The 20,726-nt window shown below is 36.2% G+C and overlaps 1 protein-coding gene across 1 annotated transcript in view; it reads right to left on the bottom strand.

The window, feature by feature from the left end:
- Positions 1-20,726, bottom strand: part of CCDC171 (coiled-coil domain containing 171) — a 171,324-nt gene that overhangs the window by 30,467 nt on the left and 120,131 nt on the right. The window contains 1 exon segment of the mRNA XM_082784295.1: positions 16,735-16,866. Coding sequence (XP_082640421.1) covers positions 16,735-16,866 — 132 coding nt within the window.

The raw sequence follows: 20,726 nt of genomic DNA, 5'->3' as shown, positions 1-20,726 counted from the left end.
TTGAGATAAAGACAGTTTATTAAGACAGGAAAATAATAATAACAACAATAATAATAATAACAATGATGATAATAGTACTACTACTAATAATGTGTACAAACATTTGCACATGCACAATGCAATTGCTCACCACCTGCTGACCAGCCTAACCCCGAGCAGTCCAGCTCCCTTCCCCCTCGCTAGCCACCCCTATATATTGTTCAGCATGACCCCAGATGGTATGGAATACCCCTTTGGCCAGTTTGGGTCAGCTGTCCTGGGTCTGTTCCCTCCCAGCTCTTGCTGCACCCCCAGCCTGCCCGTTGGCAGGACAGAGCAAGAAGCTGAGATGTCCTTGGCTTAGTATAAGCACTGCTCTGCAACAATTAAAACATCGGGGTGTTATCAGCACTTTTCTCATCCTAAGCCAAAACATAGCATTCTACCAGCTACTAGGAAGAAAATTAACTCTGTCCTAACTGAAACCAGGACACACTTACATGCAAAATATCATTCTCACTGTCTGTTGCACAAAGCCAAGCATACCTGCATGTAATATGTAAAGGAAAAACAATTGCTGCCCCAAAGAACACACTATTTAAGCTACAGCTAAGGGAATATGCTACCAATATATTATACCCCTACTCAAACTGCTGATACAAAAAGAATGTTTTAGTCAGTCAGGAGGGAAAATAATTTTCAAAAAAAATGGTTTGGGGAAGAAAAAAATGAAAAGTGAAAGAAGTTCCACACTGATATATTTCTTTCAGCTTTCTCTTCCCACATATATTCTAGGCAGGGAACAAAGAGGGACAGGTAGTCACGGAAAATAATAGCAAACTCTAAGTGTGAGATGTCCCCAGAATGAGCACAACATTCTACTAATAAGAGGAACTAAACAGCAGCAGTTGTATTTTATTCTACTAAAAGGTAGCATAAAGGTTCAAAAACCTGCAGTGTCCTATCAAGCATTCAGTATTAAGGTGACACGAGATTAAAACGTTGTCAAAATCCATGTAAATATCAAGTGGAGGTAGAAGCTGCTTGTAACTGGATCATGTTGCTTTTGGTCTATTGGAGTGACATCTTGCAACCAGAAGATGTATAAAAGTTTAAGTACAGAATTCTATTTTTACAACAAAGTCTATAGAAACAGAATCAATAAACATAAGCTTATTCCTTCTCATTGTACGGCACTCCTACATACCAATAAGATATCTGGTACAAAACAAACAAACAAACAAACAAAAAAAAGAACAGTGAATGTTTTTTCTAAATAAAAATTACCTAAACAGTAAGTCAAAACTGTCTGAAGTCTAATAGATTAATTGGATTTGTATGTGTATGAGAACAGCATAAGGCACGGAGAGAAGCACACATTAATCTATGAGGTTATTAAACAGGAAAATCTGAAACAACCTCACACTGAATGTGAGTACTAGATCTGAGTGACTTTTTTTCTTCTGAAATGCTATGCACGAACTATCTAAACAAAACAACTAACTCAATGACTATTTGTCAAAATGCTAGTAAAACCAAATTTACTGAAAATTAAAATACAGTTCCTTTACTGGCTTTAAAAGGTACTCCATTAAGACCAATTTCAATTACTTTTAGTAAAGAAAATGCTCTAAAGGAAAATAGACGCTATTGAGACATATATTTTTTAGGACTCTTGAAAAAATATCAGTTTAGTTTTAACCCTTGTAGAAAAGGTCTGTCGCTGACTCCAACTAATGAATATGATCATCCTCCAAAAGCTAGGCTCAGTACAGAGATTTCCTTAAATATTTTGACTAGAGCTATGAAGGGACTTAGTTTATTCCTTTCTGGCCACAGGAAGCAGCTTGTCAACCACAGAATATCCCAATTTGGAAGGGACTAATATAGATCACCTAGTCTAACCCTAGTCTAACCCCTAGTTTTAGATTAAAACATCTTCAAACTGAATTAAGACAAAAAATAAAATAAAATATGCAATCAGAGGGAAATCTGTCCATCTCATATTTTCCATGCAAAAAGATGAAGATAATCTGCTGTAGTTGCCATTTGTTAGGAGTGACAAAGGTCCCTTTGAGTAGATAGAGTGGATATGAGAACTGCTATTATGTGGTTATAAACAATCATTACTATGTCTATCTTCATATCAGGTTGTAGGTGAATGCCCTGGTCTAATGGAACCCAGGGACTAGAATGCTACAAATTTTTTTGATACAGTCAATTTCTCCTGCTTTTCTTATGAAGTGCTCATGGTAGTACTGCATTCTAATTCAACAAAAATATTTCATCCTACTTAATGCAATGTTTCCTCATTTTGTCAGGAGGCCTGAAAGTATACTTGTTACCTTGGATAGCAAACCAATCTTTCACTTCTGCCTCTCACCCAAAAACCAGTTATGTGCATAAATTCATTATGCCAGCATACAAAAAAGCATCAGTCAGTCTCAGACACACGAAGCAATGATGAAGTAATGATCTAGAAAAACTTAACTGCAGTGTTCAGATAAATGAACAAACTCTAATGGCCATAGCCACATGGACAAGTGTTCTCTATTCATTCTGTCTAAACTCAGTGATGTAACTTATTTGCTTCATACCAAATTTTGTATTAAAACAAAACAAAACAAAACAAAACAAAAAAAAACATAGGGATTGGCTTCAATCAGACTTGATTTCAAGACCTGGTTCCTGATTTATACCATGAAAATGTTGTATTAGAAACTGCAGGGACAATGTCTCTTGTAAAATCTGAAGAGTCAAGGAAATTGTATGAGCACAGTACATCTACTACCGACCTTCACAATGAACAAACACATTAGCATTCTTTGTTCCAAAACAAAAGTTGGAAAATATTGATAATATCTGCCAAATGTGGTACTAACACCAAGGCTGATAATTGACTATCTTTAAGCTTGGTATGAAATAAATATTTTCCTTCCAAGTCTTGCTTTCATCATAGTCTGAAGAAGAATAGAAAAATGGTCCTTGTCATCCCTGAATGTCTAGTTCTACCAACAACTCATGCATAGCTGAAGAAAAACCTTGTCAAGAAAAACTCATTCTGTTTGCCTACCTTTTTGGTATTGGTCATATAGAAGATGGGTTACATCAACTCAGAAGGGTAAATCCCAATCAACACACGATAAAAACTCGTGGATGAGTAAGAGACACCACAATACAAGAGTCTGGTTTTAAGCCCCTTCTCTGCAAGAGGTCTGCAAGCTAAGTGAGAAAGTTGCTCACTTGGAACAGCTTGTAAGACGCAGACAAGAGACAACTCTTCCATTGAAAAAGCTCCAGTTGTCTTCATTCAGACAATTTAAATACTTGTTATCTGATGAGCTTTTTTAGATAAAATTTTAGAAGACACTGATTCTCTGATTTGTCTTCAGCAAATGCACCAAATGATTTTGTATTACATGGAAAAATACCATCAGATTCCAGAATAGAATTTAAATAATTAGGTTGGGATTCTGGCAAATAAGGTCCATTCCCTTGTCTGGCCAATAGGCAACAACTGGATCCAACTCCTTAGAAGAATATGAGGAAAGGATATAGTGACATTTGGAATTATGTCTATAAAGCTGGATGTTTATAGGACCACTGAAAGAAGAAAACTAAGGAGGACTGTCCTTGGTGAGACGAATTTGCCTACAGAGCCTAAAGTATTATTTAATAGTAGGATGAGAATTAAAACACCCCAGGGCAAAGTGTTAAAATACACTAGAGCAAAGTATTATCACTAGATGGAGAAAGTCCTTTTTAAGTCATTGTTTGTGGCTCTCCTCTGGATTTGCTCTAACACATCCACATCTTTCTTGTGCTGGGGGCCCCAGATCTGTACACAGCACTCCAAGTGGGGCCTCACAAGGGCAGAGCAAAGAGGGACAATCACCTCCCTCCACTTGCTGCCCACCCCTCTGTTGATGCAGTCCAGGATGCAGTTGGTCTTCTGGGCTGCAAGCACGCACTGCTGGCTCATGTCGAGCTTTTTCACCAGAACCCCCAAGGGTTCTCTGCAGGGCTGCTCTCAATGAGTTCCTCTCCCAGTCTGCTCATGCCTGGGGTTGTCCCAATCCAGGTGCAGTACCTTGCACTTGGACTTGTTGATCATTATGCAGGTCCCATGGGCCCACTTTTCAAGCTTGGATGGCATCTCTTCCTTCTGTTGTATCGACTGCACCACTCAGTTGGGGTCATCTGCAAACTTGCTGAGGGTGCACTCAAACCCATCATCTATGTCACTGAAGATACTGAAAAGCACCAGTCCCAATACAGACCCCCAAGGGACACCGCTTGTCAGCAGCCCCCACCTGACCACTAATCTCTGGGTACAGCCATCGAGCCAATACCTTCTCCACCAAATGGTCCACCCTTCAAAGCCACATCTTTCCAATTTAGAGATTAGGATGTCATGTGAAATCATGTCAAAAGCCTTACAAAAGTCCAAGTAGATAACATCAGTCTGTCTTGCCATGCCGACTGATACAGCCACTTTATCATAGAAGGCCACCAGACCAGTCAGGCACAATTAGTCCTTGGTGTAGCCATGCTGGCTGTCCTGGATCACCTCCTTATCCTGTGTGTGCCTTGACATTGCTTCCAGGAGGATCTGTTCCATGATCTTTCTAGGCACAGAGGTGAGGCTCACTGGTCTGTAGTTCCTCAGGTCTTCCTTTCTTCCTTTTTTAAAAATGGGAGCGATGTTTCCCTTTTTCCAGCCACTGGGGGACTTTGCCTGACTGCCATGATTTTTCAAATATGATGGAGAGTAGCTTGGCAACTGCATCAGTCAGTTCCCTCAGGACCCTGAGATAAATGTCATCAAGCCCCACAGACTTGTAGTTGTTAAGTTGCATCAGGCCCAGATCCTGCCTAGAAGTCTTAAGACTTCTTCAAAGAAGACTCAAAGAGTTGTGGGAAGCCTAACCACCAATGAAGACTGAGGCAAAGAAGTTGTTAAGCTGTCTGCCTTCTCCACATCTGTTGTTATCAGTTCACCGTCTTCATTTGTCAGAGGCAGTACGCTCTCCTTAGTCTTTCTTTTGCAGCCAATGTACCTGTAGAACCCCTTCTTATTATTCTTTGTGTCCCTCACCATGTTTAGTTCTGTCAGTGCCTTGGCTTTCCTGATCCCTTCCCTGCACATCCGGACAGCATTTCTGTATCTTTCCCAGGGCACATGGCCCTGTTTCCCTCTGTGCATTTCCTTCTTTTGCCTAAGTTTGACCAGCAGGTCCTTGTTCAACCATGCTGGTTTCCTACCATCTCTGCTTGATTTATTACATATGGGAATAGAGAGCTCATGCTCTCTAAGGAAAACATCCTTAAAGAGTTGCCAGCTCTGATCAGATCCTCTGTCCCTAAGGACTGTGTCCCATGGGAACTCGTCCACTAATTCTTTGAACAGCTGGAAGTTGGCTTCCAGTTCAGGAGTCCTGAAGTTCAGGATCCTGACTTTACTCTTAGCCAGGCCCATATCCGTCAAGATCACAAACTCAACCAGGGCATAGTCACTGCAACCCAGGCTTCCTCCAGTCTTAACCTCTTCAATGAGCATTTCTGCATTGGTGAGCAAACCAGTTCCATTAAGTCTTCTTCTCTGGATGGTCTGTCTTATACCCGGACAAGGAATTTTTTCTCAGTGGACTCCAGGAGTCTTCTGGATTGCTTACTGCCTGACACATGGATTTCCCAGCAAACACATGGGTGGTTGAAGTCCACCAGGAGGATGAGAGCCTGTAAGCACATTTCTTGTAGTTGGAGCAAGGAGACCCCATCCACAGGCTCCCCTTGGTCAGGTGACCTGTAGTAAACCCCAACCACAAGGTGTCCTTTGTTGGTCCAATCCTTGATTTTTACCCACAGGCTCTCAACCTGCTCTTTTCCGGCTGTTTCTTAGAGGATACTATGACACATGATGCCAAAGCACAGGTAGTATAAAGAAGGTGAACTGAGAATAATTATGCACTCTTTCTTTTAATACAAGAATGAGAGAACATTAAATGAAGTAGCAGAAGCCATTTGCAAAACAAACAGATAACATATTTTTTCAGAAAGTACATAGTTAAGCCATGGTAGTCCTTTCCACAAGTCATATGAATACTTAACTTTATATAGATTCAAAAAGCAATGGAACAATAAATGGAGAAGAAGAAAAAATGAAAACATTGAAGGCCACTGAATACAGAAGCATGACCTTTGTTTCAGGAGGTCCTTGAGCTAAAATGTTGGAGAATGGGAGAGATTTTAGAGACATTGTTTTCCTGTTTCTTATACTTTTTCCTTTGTTTACCCCTGTCTAACCAGTTTATAAGCAGGGACAACCAGACTTACTGTTATTCTATGTGCCCTCTAGGCGTTAAATGTTTACTCAGTCCCACAACCTATTTCCCAAAGGACTAAAATCTTCAGCAAGTCTCACACAGAATAAATGCAGAACAAATCAAGCATCTAGAGTAGTGACCTTTGCCAAGGTACAGACAAACATCACATTTTGACATGTAGAAGACTCACTGCTCAAAATTCACTCTCGTGTTCTTTGCAAGCAGTTGTAAAAACTTCAGAATTTAAACTTCAACTTGTAACCTTTAGCTTTGCAAAATATTAAATTTATTTTAAAAAGGGGATGATTGCTTTGAGAATGGGAAGCTGGCTGGAAAGAAACTCTGGCACTGTAGACAGTAGCAAGGGCATCATGCTCTCTAATCTTTCCCTTTAGTGTTATGTGTCATGACCAGGAAGAGGACACACGAATACATCCCATTCTAAAATAATCTGCCTCTGAAGAGAAAGAACTCCAAACTAAATTATAGTCTTCAAGAATTAAGTGGGCATTGAGAGTTTTCCCCACAATGGGAGTGGGCAACTGCTTCCTCTTCATCTTTAATTTAGAACTGTATTTTGTCAAAACTGACTGTGATGTGGAAGCCATTCAAAGGACTCTGAGTATGCGTTCTATCAAGGCTCCAGGACAATAAATAAATGGTGGTCTTTCCATGGACATTATCTTTTCAAAAGCCATGAAAGACTCAATCCTTTTCAGGTGAACTTGCCAACATGCGAGCTGTGTATCCCTATTGTTCAGGTTTACAAAACAGCTCTCCACTCATCTTTCCATTAATTTAGCACTCTCTAGTCCTCACCCTTTTCTCTCTAGCCCTTAATTTCTTACCACCATTTGGCTTCTGTGGAAGAGACTATAGCAAGGTAAGCGTTAAGGAAGATTACAATAAAATTGGGTTCTACAGTGGACAGTATTCAATAAAAAATGAGTGCCCTATTTCAGATGCTTTTGTCTTGGAACACTTACAGCAATAGTACTTACCAATTCTAAAAAATGAACACTTTTCACAGTCTAATGAAAGTGTTGGAATTTGTGACCTTAGGATGCTAGCGGTACCTATCACTAGACCATCAAACAATTCAGCAACTGAAAAATCAGGACAATAGTTTCAAAGTACTTCATTAGCATTGCTGCAAGATACATGTAAGTACGTAAAAGAGAAAACTCATAGGTAACAAGATATGTGAATTTATGAGACAAAGTTTACTAAAACATAAATATAGGTTATATGTATTTATTTTATATATATAGGTAATTAATTAATGACAAATTGGAAGAATTTGGGATAAAAAAAAAAGTTAGCTTTTAATCCTTTCATAACTCATCCTCTTGGAATTTCACTTGAGTGGTATACCACTTAAGATGTTATCCTGGCCTATTTCTTAAATATAAGACAATTGTGAAATTAACACAACATACAGTTTTTTATACCTAATTTTATATTCTGAAAGGTTTACTGTGTTTTTCTTAATCCTTAAGTTGCATATTCATTGCTATATTTTCCTCTAACTGCTGTCACTTATATTGTCATGCAGAAGGGCAAATCAGGGTCAGTTTATGTAAGCGGCATCAATCTGAAAAACTTCATCAGTCTTTATTTCAAGGCATTATGCAAAGAAAACTGACATTAAGAGAGCCTTAACTGACAGCAAATGAAATCAATCAGCAAATCACTAAGCCATAATAAACTCGCTCAAGTTGTAGATAACCCTTCCTTTTCCAGGTCCTCAACTACAAGGCCCACCAAATGCAGTATCTGGGCAGAAATGTCTCCCTCAATGCCAATACAAGATTCTTGCACTAATATAGTGTTGTTTGTTTGTTTTTTTTTCTCTGTAAGTGATCAGTAAGAATAACAAATGTTTGAGGAGATGCTTTATAATGATGGAATACTAAGCAGTTAAGTGAAAAAGACTAAAAAGATTTAGCATTTTAGAGGGTTTTTTAGTTTAAATGTAATTAATATAAAATGTTTTGATTCTGTGCTTGCTACTAAGATATTTGTGTAATTAAGTTTGTTTTATTAAATCCTATTGTATAGGCTCACTTGCCTAGCACTTGTTAGTTTTTGAAATTAAAACAACCAGCACAAAAAGTAAGGCTCCAGACAATTCCTAATCTTTCATGATATTCACTTCATGAATTCCTTTTGCAACCCACATGATTATTGGCAGTTTAACAGCTGTGCTTCTGAATGGGCTTATCTGTGTTACAACAGCTTACAATGCAGACAATATCAAACAATACAGTCACATCCAAGCTATGGAGTGGTTATCTGATACAATGACTCCTTTTTCTAAGATACTGCACGGAGATAACCTCATGAGTATCTGAGAAAAAAATATCAAACAAACAAGGTACCATGATAACTATTTTTTATTTTCTGTTATTGGACAATGCATTCTTTTTGTAACTACAGCATTTAAGAGTCTGCACTCACTGACTGAGCCAGCTTTGGCATCATGTCTACTGAGTGAACCTTCTTATATATTAGCACAGGTTTCATCTTAACAGATTACCCACCTACCACAGATAGAAATGTATGAAAAATTCTAAGTGGACAAAGGCAGATATTTACACCATTGCTTGAAAGGGTCAAGAAAGAAATTTCTCCATTAAGAAAGGTTACTGAAAGGTTAAATGATTATACACTAACTTTGGCATTCAAGATAATCAGCATCAGATCTTGACTGTAAGTTTTTACAAAATTAATAATGCTTACAAAACAGGCTGGATAAAAGTTAGCGCATTCATAGGCATAAAGATACAGCTTTCAGTATTTGATTAATTGGTGATTACAGATACTGACTTTGATATTTACTGTCCCTAAGTATCAAAGACTTAACAGGACTGAGGTGTAATCAATGTATCAGCTACTACAAAGCCTTCTGACAAGGGTTCTTCATTTAGTCTCTAGCTGTTTATTAGAATGAAGTAAGGCAAGGTGAGAAACAAAAAAGTGAAAGTAGGCTGAGAAACTGATGGAAAGACACTAATGATAAGGAGGGGGGAAACTGGGGAAAGGAGAGAGAGTAATAGAATGCCCACTGAGGACAGGAAGCAAAAAACTGCTAAAAGAAATGAGGTGAGGAGTAAATTGGGAACACAATCAGCAGAAAGAAAAAGTGATATGAAACCCAAACCATAAGTCAGATTTCCAGCATCACTGATGCTTTGAAGATGCTTCACTTATTTATGTTGTATGTTGTGTTGGGCAAACGTACATCAATGTTATGTTTCATTAACAAATGTGTAACAAATGTAGTAATCTAAACAGTAACAAATTCAGACTTTCAACTCCTCAGATTTTCAAGGTTGCATTATTTAGTAAGGTTTTTATCAAAACCAGCCTTTCCCAAAGAGAAGCTTCCACCACTGCCCTCACAGAAACATCCTGGAACAATTCAGGGGAGATTCTGGGCATCTGTGGTTATGTTACACTAATGAGAAACCTCATAAGGTGGTTTATCCTTGTGCCAGAAGCAATCTCTCTTGTAATGGAATTTGGATCCAAGGAGCATATAATTCATTTGAATACCACAGAATACAATGCAGGATTCTCATAATATCAGACCATCACCACCAGCACCTTAATAATCCAAAAAAGTTTATGTATACTTTACAAGGAGTGCTTTCTGTCAGGTCAGGTGCATGAATACATCCAAAATACATACTGTGCAGTCATAGCACATACATGCTTACAAGGAACACTGTCTTTAAAGGAGTTATAGTTAAAATAAATTATGCTAAAATGGCTTCTAAATACTTATAGTCACAATGCAACGTATCTGGAGACACGACTCCAGATAACAGCTGAACACATTCAAGGAGATGCTAGAATCCTTCATGTTAAATCTCTTCAATCTAGTCGTTCAGATTTTAATTAGATGTTAATTATTGTTCCTTAAGCCTTGCATCAACTTTATTTTTAGTTCAATGGAATTTGCAAAAGATCAGCATTGCAGGAGGTGTAATCCCACTCTCATGAGTTTAGTGCACTTATTTATAAACATTTCAACTCACAGTACAAGTACAAAGTATTATATTAATAAATAATCTTTTTTTTTTTCTTTAAACAATATATTAGAAGGCAGGCTGGTGGTCAGTCCAGAAGCAACACATTTTGACAGTAGATAGGAAATGAGTTCTTTTGGAGAGGAGAAGAAAAGATGAGGAGGGCAGCCCAGGTTCTGTTGACAGCATATGTTGAACTCCAGGGGAACGAAGACACAGTTTTACCCAGTAATAAGCTGAGCAGTCAGATTCCAGAAGAAGCACCATTCTGGCCTCTGTAATAAAGTGAATAGTTCCTTCTATGGGTGAAATGGAGGAAATAAAAAGAAAGCAATAGAAGTGTTTGCGTGTTACGTGCATGCGTATATAAACGCGCTGTCGTCAAGATTCCATCGAAAAGGTTTCTCCTCCTCAAGATATTAACAAGTAGAAAAACACAATAAAAAAAAAAATTAAAAAAAAGGAAAGAAAACAAAGAAAAAGGCTCCAAAAGAAGATTTACAAAATCTTTACAAGTTTTACAACTACACAATTAAAATACTAGCAACTCCACAATTAATTCATGACATTAAGTCCTCATATCAGAGCTAGATGTAATGTTTGAAAGATTTGGCCTATGCAGATGATGAAATCTGATGACAGAATTATAATGACACTTTTGAAATCACTTGCTTCCTCAATTCGGAAAGAAATTTTTAGTTGACAAGTAAACACAGGAATGGAAGTGTTTTTTATTTTAAGAAAAAACACCAGCAGAACTCTATATTATCTTTTACGTTCTAATGTTTTATGCATGTCTAACATTAATGAACAAGTGAAAATACATACAAATGACGACACGCCTTAAACTTTAAACTACATTTACGTTTGCCTGATTAATTAGAAGACCTACAACACCATCAGATAAGGCATGTCAACATCACATTTGAATATATAATTTACATAAAATAAATGGTAGGAACCTATGCTTCATAAATTTATAATTACGTGTTAACACTAATGATAGGTCAGTACTTGACTACATTAATACCACCACTGTAAGCTGTAATGTTATTACTGCACTTTTCATTTCAAATTACCTCAAAACACCTGAGAAACCAAAAGAAGTATATATAAATCCCCAGGTGGACTTCCTAAACCTGTATGAACAGACTAACACATGCTGAAAACAGAGGGAGAACAAGACGGAGGGAAAATGAGGAACCCGTAAGAGTGAGAGGGGCAGAGCAGGGACAGAGAGGGGAACAGAGGGATAGCAAACAAGACAGAATGAGGGAGACAGAGACAGAACGGTCAAAACATGCACAGAGTGGAGACAGGCAGAGAATCTGAGATGGAGCAACAGGCAGAAACGGAGGAAGGGAGAGAAGGAAAGAGAAGAATGGAGGCAGCAAGCATGTGCATGCAGCAAAGAGCATGCATGCAGCAGACAGCGCACATGGCAGAGAGAGCATGCGTGCAGCAGAGAACATGCACACACGGTGAGAGAGACAGAGACACAAAAGAGGGAGACAAAGAGAGAGGCAGGCAGGCAGAGCACAAGAAAACTTATCTGTCTCAAACGCACCTGGAGGAGAGAAAGCAAACCACAAGTATATAGTAACTATTTCAAATTTAAGGAAGAGCTTAGTAATAAAAAATAAATATATTTACTCATATCACTCATAGTCCAGGTTTATAACAAAGAACAATTTTATTAAAGTGCAGGAGATTTCCTACAACCAGATCAATTGTCAATCTCACACCTCAGGTAAAGGGCAGTACACATAGAAGTGTTTTCTCCTAAGACCTATAACAGCTGACAAATACAGACATAGGTATGTGCATCCCTTCTACACAAGAAGCCCGCTAATAGTCTTGTCCTCCCGTCTACTTTGCTGTAGATAAATACACCAAGTATGCAAATTCTCATTAAATTCACTGACAAAACTCACATATTTTGGACTCTCTAATTCATATAAATCCTGCAAAACAGCAACATCAATTCATCTCTGAACACCAACTCTATCCTAAAACAACACCCAGAATCTGTATCGTATCTTTTAGCAACCAGACATTAGAGGAGGAAGAAGACTCTCCCCGTGCCAAATACTGACCAAAAGCAACCACCACAAATTAAAAGGGCCAGTTAATAAAATGTGCAAATGGAGACATTTTAGATAGAGGTTAAGTTAGTTCCCATGACACAGAAAATGATTACTGTTTCTCTAATTGCACATCTGCAGGCAGCTACCACGTGTGAACACCAGTGGTTGTCTGATCACATATCCATACACATGTGCTCTAAATGGTATCTTTTGGACAAGCTGTGGATATGATTCTTACAACTGTACCTAGTTTCTAGTTGTCACCATTTTTTAGCATCAATGCCTGGATAAATCTGTATTACTTCTGTCTAACAAAATATCTGGGACATCCTCCTTAAAAGCAGTTCTGCTCCTAAATCTCTTGTAAAAGCAACCTACAACAGTTTTGTTTTTTTTCTACACAAGGCAAAGCTGCTGATTTGTGTATTGTCAGCCTTTCTCTGGTTGGGAATCAAACACAAAAATATTTTGAAGTGCAAAGCTCTTTATACATTGGTATTGTGAAATTGGTCTGAGGTACCTAAATTCGCTTCAATAGTTTCTTTGATACCAGTTCTTATCCTTCTGCATCTACATCCATGAACAGAACAGAACTACTGTATACCAATGTTTTATTATACATGATGAATATTTACATTAACTTAGGTTTATTTGGGGACTATATACATTGTTTTTACTTCAAATTGCTTGCCATGAATATTCATTACATATATAATGTAAAAATACTTAAGACAAATTAGAATGAATCTTCTGAATTACCACTTTTTAGGTGACCCAACAATCTCTTTCAGAATAGAGCTAGAAAACATTATCCTCCTCATAAAGGTGTAGCACAACTCAATTTTGTATTTTATAAAGAGCCGGTAATCTTTAATTTAAAGATTAATTTAAATTAATTTAAATAGTTATCTGGTTAATAAACCAGTTAAAATTAACTGGTTAAATAGTTATCTGAAAAGTACAATTACTAGAGTAAAGAATTCCATGTTATTTCAGTTACTCTTTTTCATCCTGTATGCTGTATTTATTGAAGGTTTCACATACTGTTTCAACTTTTTGTCTTCATGGGAATATTCAGGCATGGCCTGAACAGCACACTTTAAATCCTGTTCTGATGTGTTTTAGTAGCTCAAAAAGAACATTTTATTTTGCACTTTCAAACTTAGCAAAGTAAAAAACAGTATGACTTTGTGACATATCTTCCACAGCAATTAAATATCAGATGAGGGTATTTCAAAGCTATAGCCATCACATATTTTTATTCATGGAGATATTGCAGTTTTTTCATTATTTATCCATCTCAAGTGACACTTTCAAACTATTATACTAATTCTTGTTACAGTTTCCAAGAATTTAACAACTGTCTATAAATTAAGTCGTTACTTATCACTAGGTATTAATTTCACTGTTTGCATGGAGTTTCAGAAGACATTCAGTGAAAGGACTTTCTTGTTGAATAACTTACATTTCAATTCATTATCTAATTTTGCAATTCAATAAAGTGCAGAGTTTGGAGAAGATTCACAGAATTTTGCATCCCAAGTGTTTCATTACCCAAAGGTCTATTGCCAGAGCGTACAACACATTAAGTCACTTTCTATACAGGGATTTCATTTGTCTGTTTGTTTGATCAGCCCTGTAAGTATTAATACTATTTGGAATGCTGGATCCACTTGACAGAAGAAAAAAAAAAAAAAAAGGCACCGATAATTAAGTATGCCAGAAAAAAAAAAATCTGATAGCTTAGTTCACAGTAAAGCAACTTAGGTTCATTATGCCAATCTTCTGTGCACTTGTTTTCTGTAGCAAAAGCATACCTTGCCCAAGAAACACTCATATGGAGATAACAGCAATTTAAAAATTCCAATACTTCCCATATTCCCATTGACAAGGTAAATTAGGAATAGCAGATTTCATCCTGTCAGATGCTTTTGTACCACTTTTCTGAAAAATTTGGAAGAAAGATAACCTATCTAGATGTGTATCCACAAACAAGCTTTTTGTCTTCCTCTCATACGAGGAAAAGGTGAGACACTCTGAAACACTGGATATAAAATTAAGATTAATTACTGATTCCAACCAGCTGCTATGAGCCGGATGTATGAAAAACAAAAATAAAATGATGTGTTCTGTATTCAAGAGCTCTGATAGTTAAGTGCTTAATCCCTACCATAATGTCTAATTTAGAATCTTAATTTCTCTGCAATTTTTTCAAACAGCAATAGATTTAAACTTGGAAAAGAACTCCTTACATCTAACATTCACAGAGAATAAGGCCTTCAAGTGAAATGTACTCATTGTAGACTAACTATAAAACACACATATATCAGTTAGATAGACCAATCATATCTTTCTACTGTTTTTTCAGTTTCATCCTCTATTTTTAATAAGAAGTATCCACAAATTGACTATTAACTCCTTACATCAATCAAGACTGCAGGATTGCACTTAATATTGTTTTGCATACAGTGGTGAAACTAAAACAAGTTTGCTGACTCTCAGCTAAAAAAGGAAATTTTAAAACAAAGTCTATATAATATACTTGGAAAGTTATCAAACAGGGACTGAGTAACTAATCAGGAAAAAGAAAAGAAAAAAAAACTTCACAGGGAAATAGACTGTGGATCACTGATGCTGTTCATGTACCTACAGAGTAACCACGTATAATCTGAGCTGTCAGGTGAACACAAAGTATGTTTATAATACATACATTGCCACCAGTAAGCTAGCCAGAGCACATCTTGCTATGTGTTAGTTCCTATATCACAAGCACTCTATGCAAACATGAGTTATATTTTTTTAGACTCCTATTTTTCTTCATCTTTTTAGAAAGGAAGAAGAAATGGGTTGTCTTGCAAATGCTTCTTATAATACTCCAGAGGTCAAAAAAGAATAGGAGTTGGGGTGGAAGGCAGCTAAACACATAGTAAGTCACTGATTTAGAAAAGCAGAATTTAAAAGATGGTGATTCCTATAATCACCATCTTCAAAAATATGTCACCTGTGGAACTTTCTGCATAGCCATAAAAGTGATCATCACTGTGGGGAAACAGTTGCAACTCCACCCTCTGCTAGAGACATACGGCTGCATTAACTAAAGTTCACGGGAATTTCAGGTGTTACACTTTACTACAATTTTATAAAAGCATGATAAAAAAGACAATTTAAATCTTTATCACACTGAAACATGTGCATGCAAGAGGGAAATAGTATGAAGTATGTGCAGATTAGGATATACCTCTCTTGAATATTTGATTTTTGTGACCCTGTTCCTGCAATTACGTACTGCATCTAGAACAGAGTATCTACAATAAATTAGAAAGGATTACTACAGAAATGCATGCACACTATGCAATATTTGCAGTGTCTGAGTTCTTTGCACGTTACACGACTAGCTTTCCTCTCTCAGATTCACACAGGACAGCACAATGAAAGAAGTAAGCAGTCACTTTGCTTTTCATTCTTCCATTGAGAAAACTAAATGTTCTGCCTTTAGCAATAATGTAACAGAAAAAAAAATAATCAGTTATTCTGCAGAGCTACAGGGACTAAGGGATAGTTTATGTATAAGATAACACAACAAACTTTGAAAAAAAAATAAGACATTACACAAAATCCGTTTTCAGAGTTGCAAATACGTACATCTTTTAGTTCATTTCTCTTTCTTGCCCATTGTTTCCTCTTTACCAAATTAGTATTTTTAAACATACAAGTGCTTAAGCCTACGTGAAGAAAACAGCCTCTATATTTGAGTATTTCTAGTTGTGGTTTATTTTAAATAAGGAATGCTCAAAAATCACTACTACTACTAAAACTGTAAGTGTGATACTGACCAGAAGAAGCATAAAAATGCTGTGTTTGTTTTCCTACTTTGCCTTACCTAAATCAAGAAGAAAAAAAAAAGAGAGAGAGAGAGAGAGAGAGAGAGAGAGAGAGAAAGAAAGAAAGACAGAAAGAAAGACAGAAAGAAAGACAGAAAGACAGAAAGACAGAAAGACAGAAAGACAGAAAGACAGAAAGAAAGAAAGAAAGAAGTAGAATAAACTGGTATTATTTTTCAAAGATAATATTTGAATTTTCTACAGTCATACTCCTGCCAGTTATTTAACATTATAACTGCAAAATTAAAAGTTCACATCATCTCTGAAATACAATATTCATGAGCATATATGGAAATTATTTCTCTTTCAACTGTTGACTGCAATAGTTTTGTTCTTCACACATTCTAAGCAGCCCAGCTTCTCATTCTGTCTCAGATGCCAAAAAAAAGGGGGGGAAAGAAGAAACAGGATTGTTTTAGACTCTAACCTGAAATGCTACAACCTCTGGCCCGCCCTTCAGCCCTTCCACTGCAAAGGTCTCTAGGTGCAGTTTGGGTAGCTGCAGGGTGAAGTCATTCCTGGTTGCCGCAGTCTGTGACAGCAAGGTCTGATCTCTGACCTAAAGGGAAAAAAACAGCATCAATGGTAATTCCCCTTCAGACACATTAACTGGGATGAACTGGGTCCCCCTGAGCCCACTGAGTGGACTTGCATTGATCGCTGGACCTGAAATCCATGAATAAATTTAGGACTAATTGATTTTTCGTTGCAAATAAATCTCTAATTCAGAGTGCCGGGAGAGAATGTTAAGAAGAAAAAGCATCTTCCCCTGGTCTGAAATGAGAAGGAAAGACACTAAGGGCTCACAAGCCCACCTGATATATACATTTTACAGACCTATCCCCTGTAAAAACCTTGTAAGAAAATAAATAGTAATTGTACTTCTGACTCAAAAAAAGACCCACTAGCTACGAAATGTAAAAGTTCATGCAATCATACAAACAATAAACTGTTACGTGAGTTCTGCCTACTGTGTGGAGATCATATAATTCCTTCACAATTAGGTTCATTTAATATTAATTCATTTAGAGCCCTGACTACATTGAAAAATCCTCAAACAAAACAAACAAACAAAAAACAACCTGTAGTACTTCAATTAACAGAAGGAGAAAAGAAAAAATCAACTACTACTAGTTTTCATATTGTGGACTCATATATAAAAAATAGTGCGCTAACTGGTTTTAATCAACTTTTATACAGTTCCTAACTGTGACATTTCAGGGGTGGGAAACACTACAACTTGTACAAAATTCAAACAGTTTGATATTTATTTATTTAGTTTTGCAGGCAGTCTGAAACGAAAGGATAAAACAAAAACCCCAAATACTATCAATGTGATTTCTACATATGGCCACAAACATAACCAAATGCAGTTGGTGTCACAGTGCCACCTACTGACTAAGAGAGAAACTGTTTTCAGTTTGGAGACCAGAGTGACAAAAATACGTAGTAAAAACTGAGCAATGTAAAGCGATTAACACTGTTCTCTTTACAAACAACCAGACTTAATAGTCTTGCGCAAGAGACTTTTTTTTTTTTTTTTTTTTGGCCATTATTTACAATGCACATTTTTCCATATACTACAAAATGTAATTAGGCTATCAATTAGGCATGGATGAGAAATAGGTTATATCTAAGATACAACTTCCATGGACACATCACTCATATACATCATCACACCATATACTGCCACAAACCCATTTTTCATTGTATTTAATATAAAAATTGTCATGTCCACTTTCAAAAGATCCCAGTAGTCAGGTATGATTCTAATACAGAAGGACATGCAAGCATACAAACATACATTACTATAAATGAAAAGATGAAATATATTCATGTGGCATAGATTTTATCTGGTGAGTAATAATAGCTAGTACTGCAAAAATAATTGACTCTTTTACAACAATAGACATTCTGATATTAAAACATATACTAAACATACACTAAACACATATATATCAGTATATAAATCATTTACTAAATAGTATTTAAGATAAATTTGAGTCTTTCAACCCTTGGTTGAAAGAACTCACCATTAATCAACTCTCATTTATTTTAAATCCCACATTGCTTTTTTGTAGTAACTTACAAAATTAAATTTTGTAAAATGTTGATGAGTGAACGTATTTCAAATAGTACTGCAGGCTTTGAAATCTGCTCTGAATGAAAGAAGCATGCATGTGTATATCTACTGATACAAAAAATAAAAGATTTTATTTTATTCGTTTCTCTGTTCTGTGGGAATAGGGAGCCCTACATTTCCCAAGTTGACCTAAAGAATTCCTGTCAATACCTGTGGCTGCCAAACATATGCACTATGATGCAATTTTTATAACAGGAAAGGTCCTCTACACATTTTTTGCACACGTAGTGCACCAGGTTCAGGATATACAGTCCTGTGGAACAAACATACTCTCTAGAGTCTTCTGTCAGCATGTGTAATTCTGGTCAGATGTTAACCTTGCTGAATATAACAAAATGCATTACTTTAAATACATATATATATATATTTATATAAACTCACACATACATACACTTGATTTACATTTTTATAGATATAGATATAGATATATATCACAACATTTCAGTTTCTTTGCTGCCAGTATGCACATAGATAAAAGAAAACATTAATGTGGATTAAGGTACTAAGAATTTATCAACATCAAACCACCAGTGTTTTGCCTTCTACCCTTCTGAACCGTAGTCAATAGATCTAAATATTTTACTGCACCCTGGCCAATTCATTGTTTGATGTTTAAAAACTCACCCAGAATCAAAGAAAATTTATTAAATTTGAGCCCCCAAATGAGATACTATTAGCTTTGAAAGTCAAGTTTAACTGCGATATTGATAATTCTCTTTTTTCTGTGACAATATTCACAAGGGAAATCCCTATGTCAAAGTACAAAAGCAGATTGCTAATACTAGGGGGAAAAAAACAATGTATAAGCAATGGAGGTATAATACACACACAATACAGACAGTGGAAGGCCTTTTAACCCTATTAGTTTCAAACTCTCCATTTTAGTATTGGGGCCTGACACTCAATGAAAAATAAAATTTTTCATTGACATTTTTTAAAATGGCTGAATTGAGGTAAGCATATGTAATTAATACCACAGCATCAGAAAAGTACATATTAGTTCAATAAAGAGCATAATTTTTGAAAAAGAGCTTCACAATTAAAATAAATAAATAAATAAACTTTTTTGCGTTTTTAAATAGGCAGTAAAGAGTAAATCTCTTTATGAATACACATGCTAAGAAACAGAAAATGAAGCTAGAGCTTTCTTTTGAAAAATACTGATAAAGGTTCAGGAAAAATAACAAGAACAAAAGACTGAAGACAGGTTGTGCAAAAAAATTACATGGCTTCACTAAAAGTGGAAACAGTCTTCCATGTGGCTACCTTATTCAAGGAATGGAAAGTTGTAAAGGCCATGCCCACATGGATAGTCCATATCTACAGGTTATCTTAGTTAATATCTAATTTCACCACTTCATTGCTATTTACTTTTTGAAAGCTAAAAATATAAATACAGGAGTTGGGAGATCATGATTAATTTGTTATTCCCTAAGGAAATAAATACAGTATTTACACACATTATAGAACTATCAGGCAAAGGTAAAACTGTTAGGGTAGGTACTTTATATATAAAAGACTAACCAAACAAACAAACAAAAACATTTTCTTTGCCAATTGTCAGGAAGAAAAACTATTCCATATAGTAGTTAGGCTTTATGAAGCAAGTTTCAGAGCTTTTTTGCACTTAACACTTTTTTTTTCTTCTCATGAAATCTAAAGCAAGAATATTTTATCTGAAAGTGCTCTTAGGCTTGAGACTTATAATCTAAAAAAACTAATCAGGCCTATTGCAATGATGAAGAATTTCTAAAACCAGTTCCACTTCCCTATACTCAAAAATGAATATAGAGTAAACATGTATAAATCTACCTACATGCAATGTTTGCAAAGGTTTTGTCTATTCCTAGTTTTGTTAAATACATTTTTGGCTGGGACAATGAGAAGTTACAAAAGTTATTTTATATGGAGTATAGTTAGTACTATGACAGTGGGCTGCTAGGTATGACCATTACATTTTTCAGTTTAGGCTGATATGAATACAGTGTGAAAATGGGGAAAATCACAAATGAACTCAAACAACTCTACAGTGCTCAAAGCATTTTAAAACAAAGGAGCAAAGTGACTTACGACTGTGTTTAACTTTTTAATTAATTAAGAAAGCAACACAGAATACAGCACCATAGCCACTCAATTTAAAATCAATAAAGTACTGATGAATTCAGATCAAAGCTGAAACTGAATAATAAACTGAAGTTACATTATTGACTGAATCAAAGGTGTAGAATTTGATGAACTAATTCTACATGTCCAACAATGATGTTAAAAATTCTCTG

This window comes from Aythya marila (assembly GCF_965140915.1).
Source record: "Aythya marila genome assembly, chromosome: Z".
Taxonomy (NCBI): domain Eukaryota; kingdom Metazoa; phylum Chordata; class Aves; order Anseriformes; family Anatidae; genus Aythya; species Aythya marila.
The sequence above is the reverse complement of the archived record's forward strand: the minus strand, read 5'-3'. Positions and strand labels throughout refer to the sequence as shown.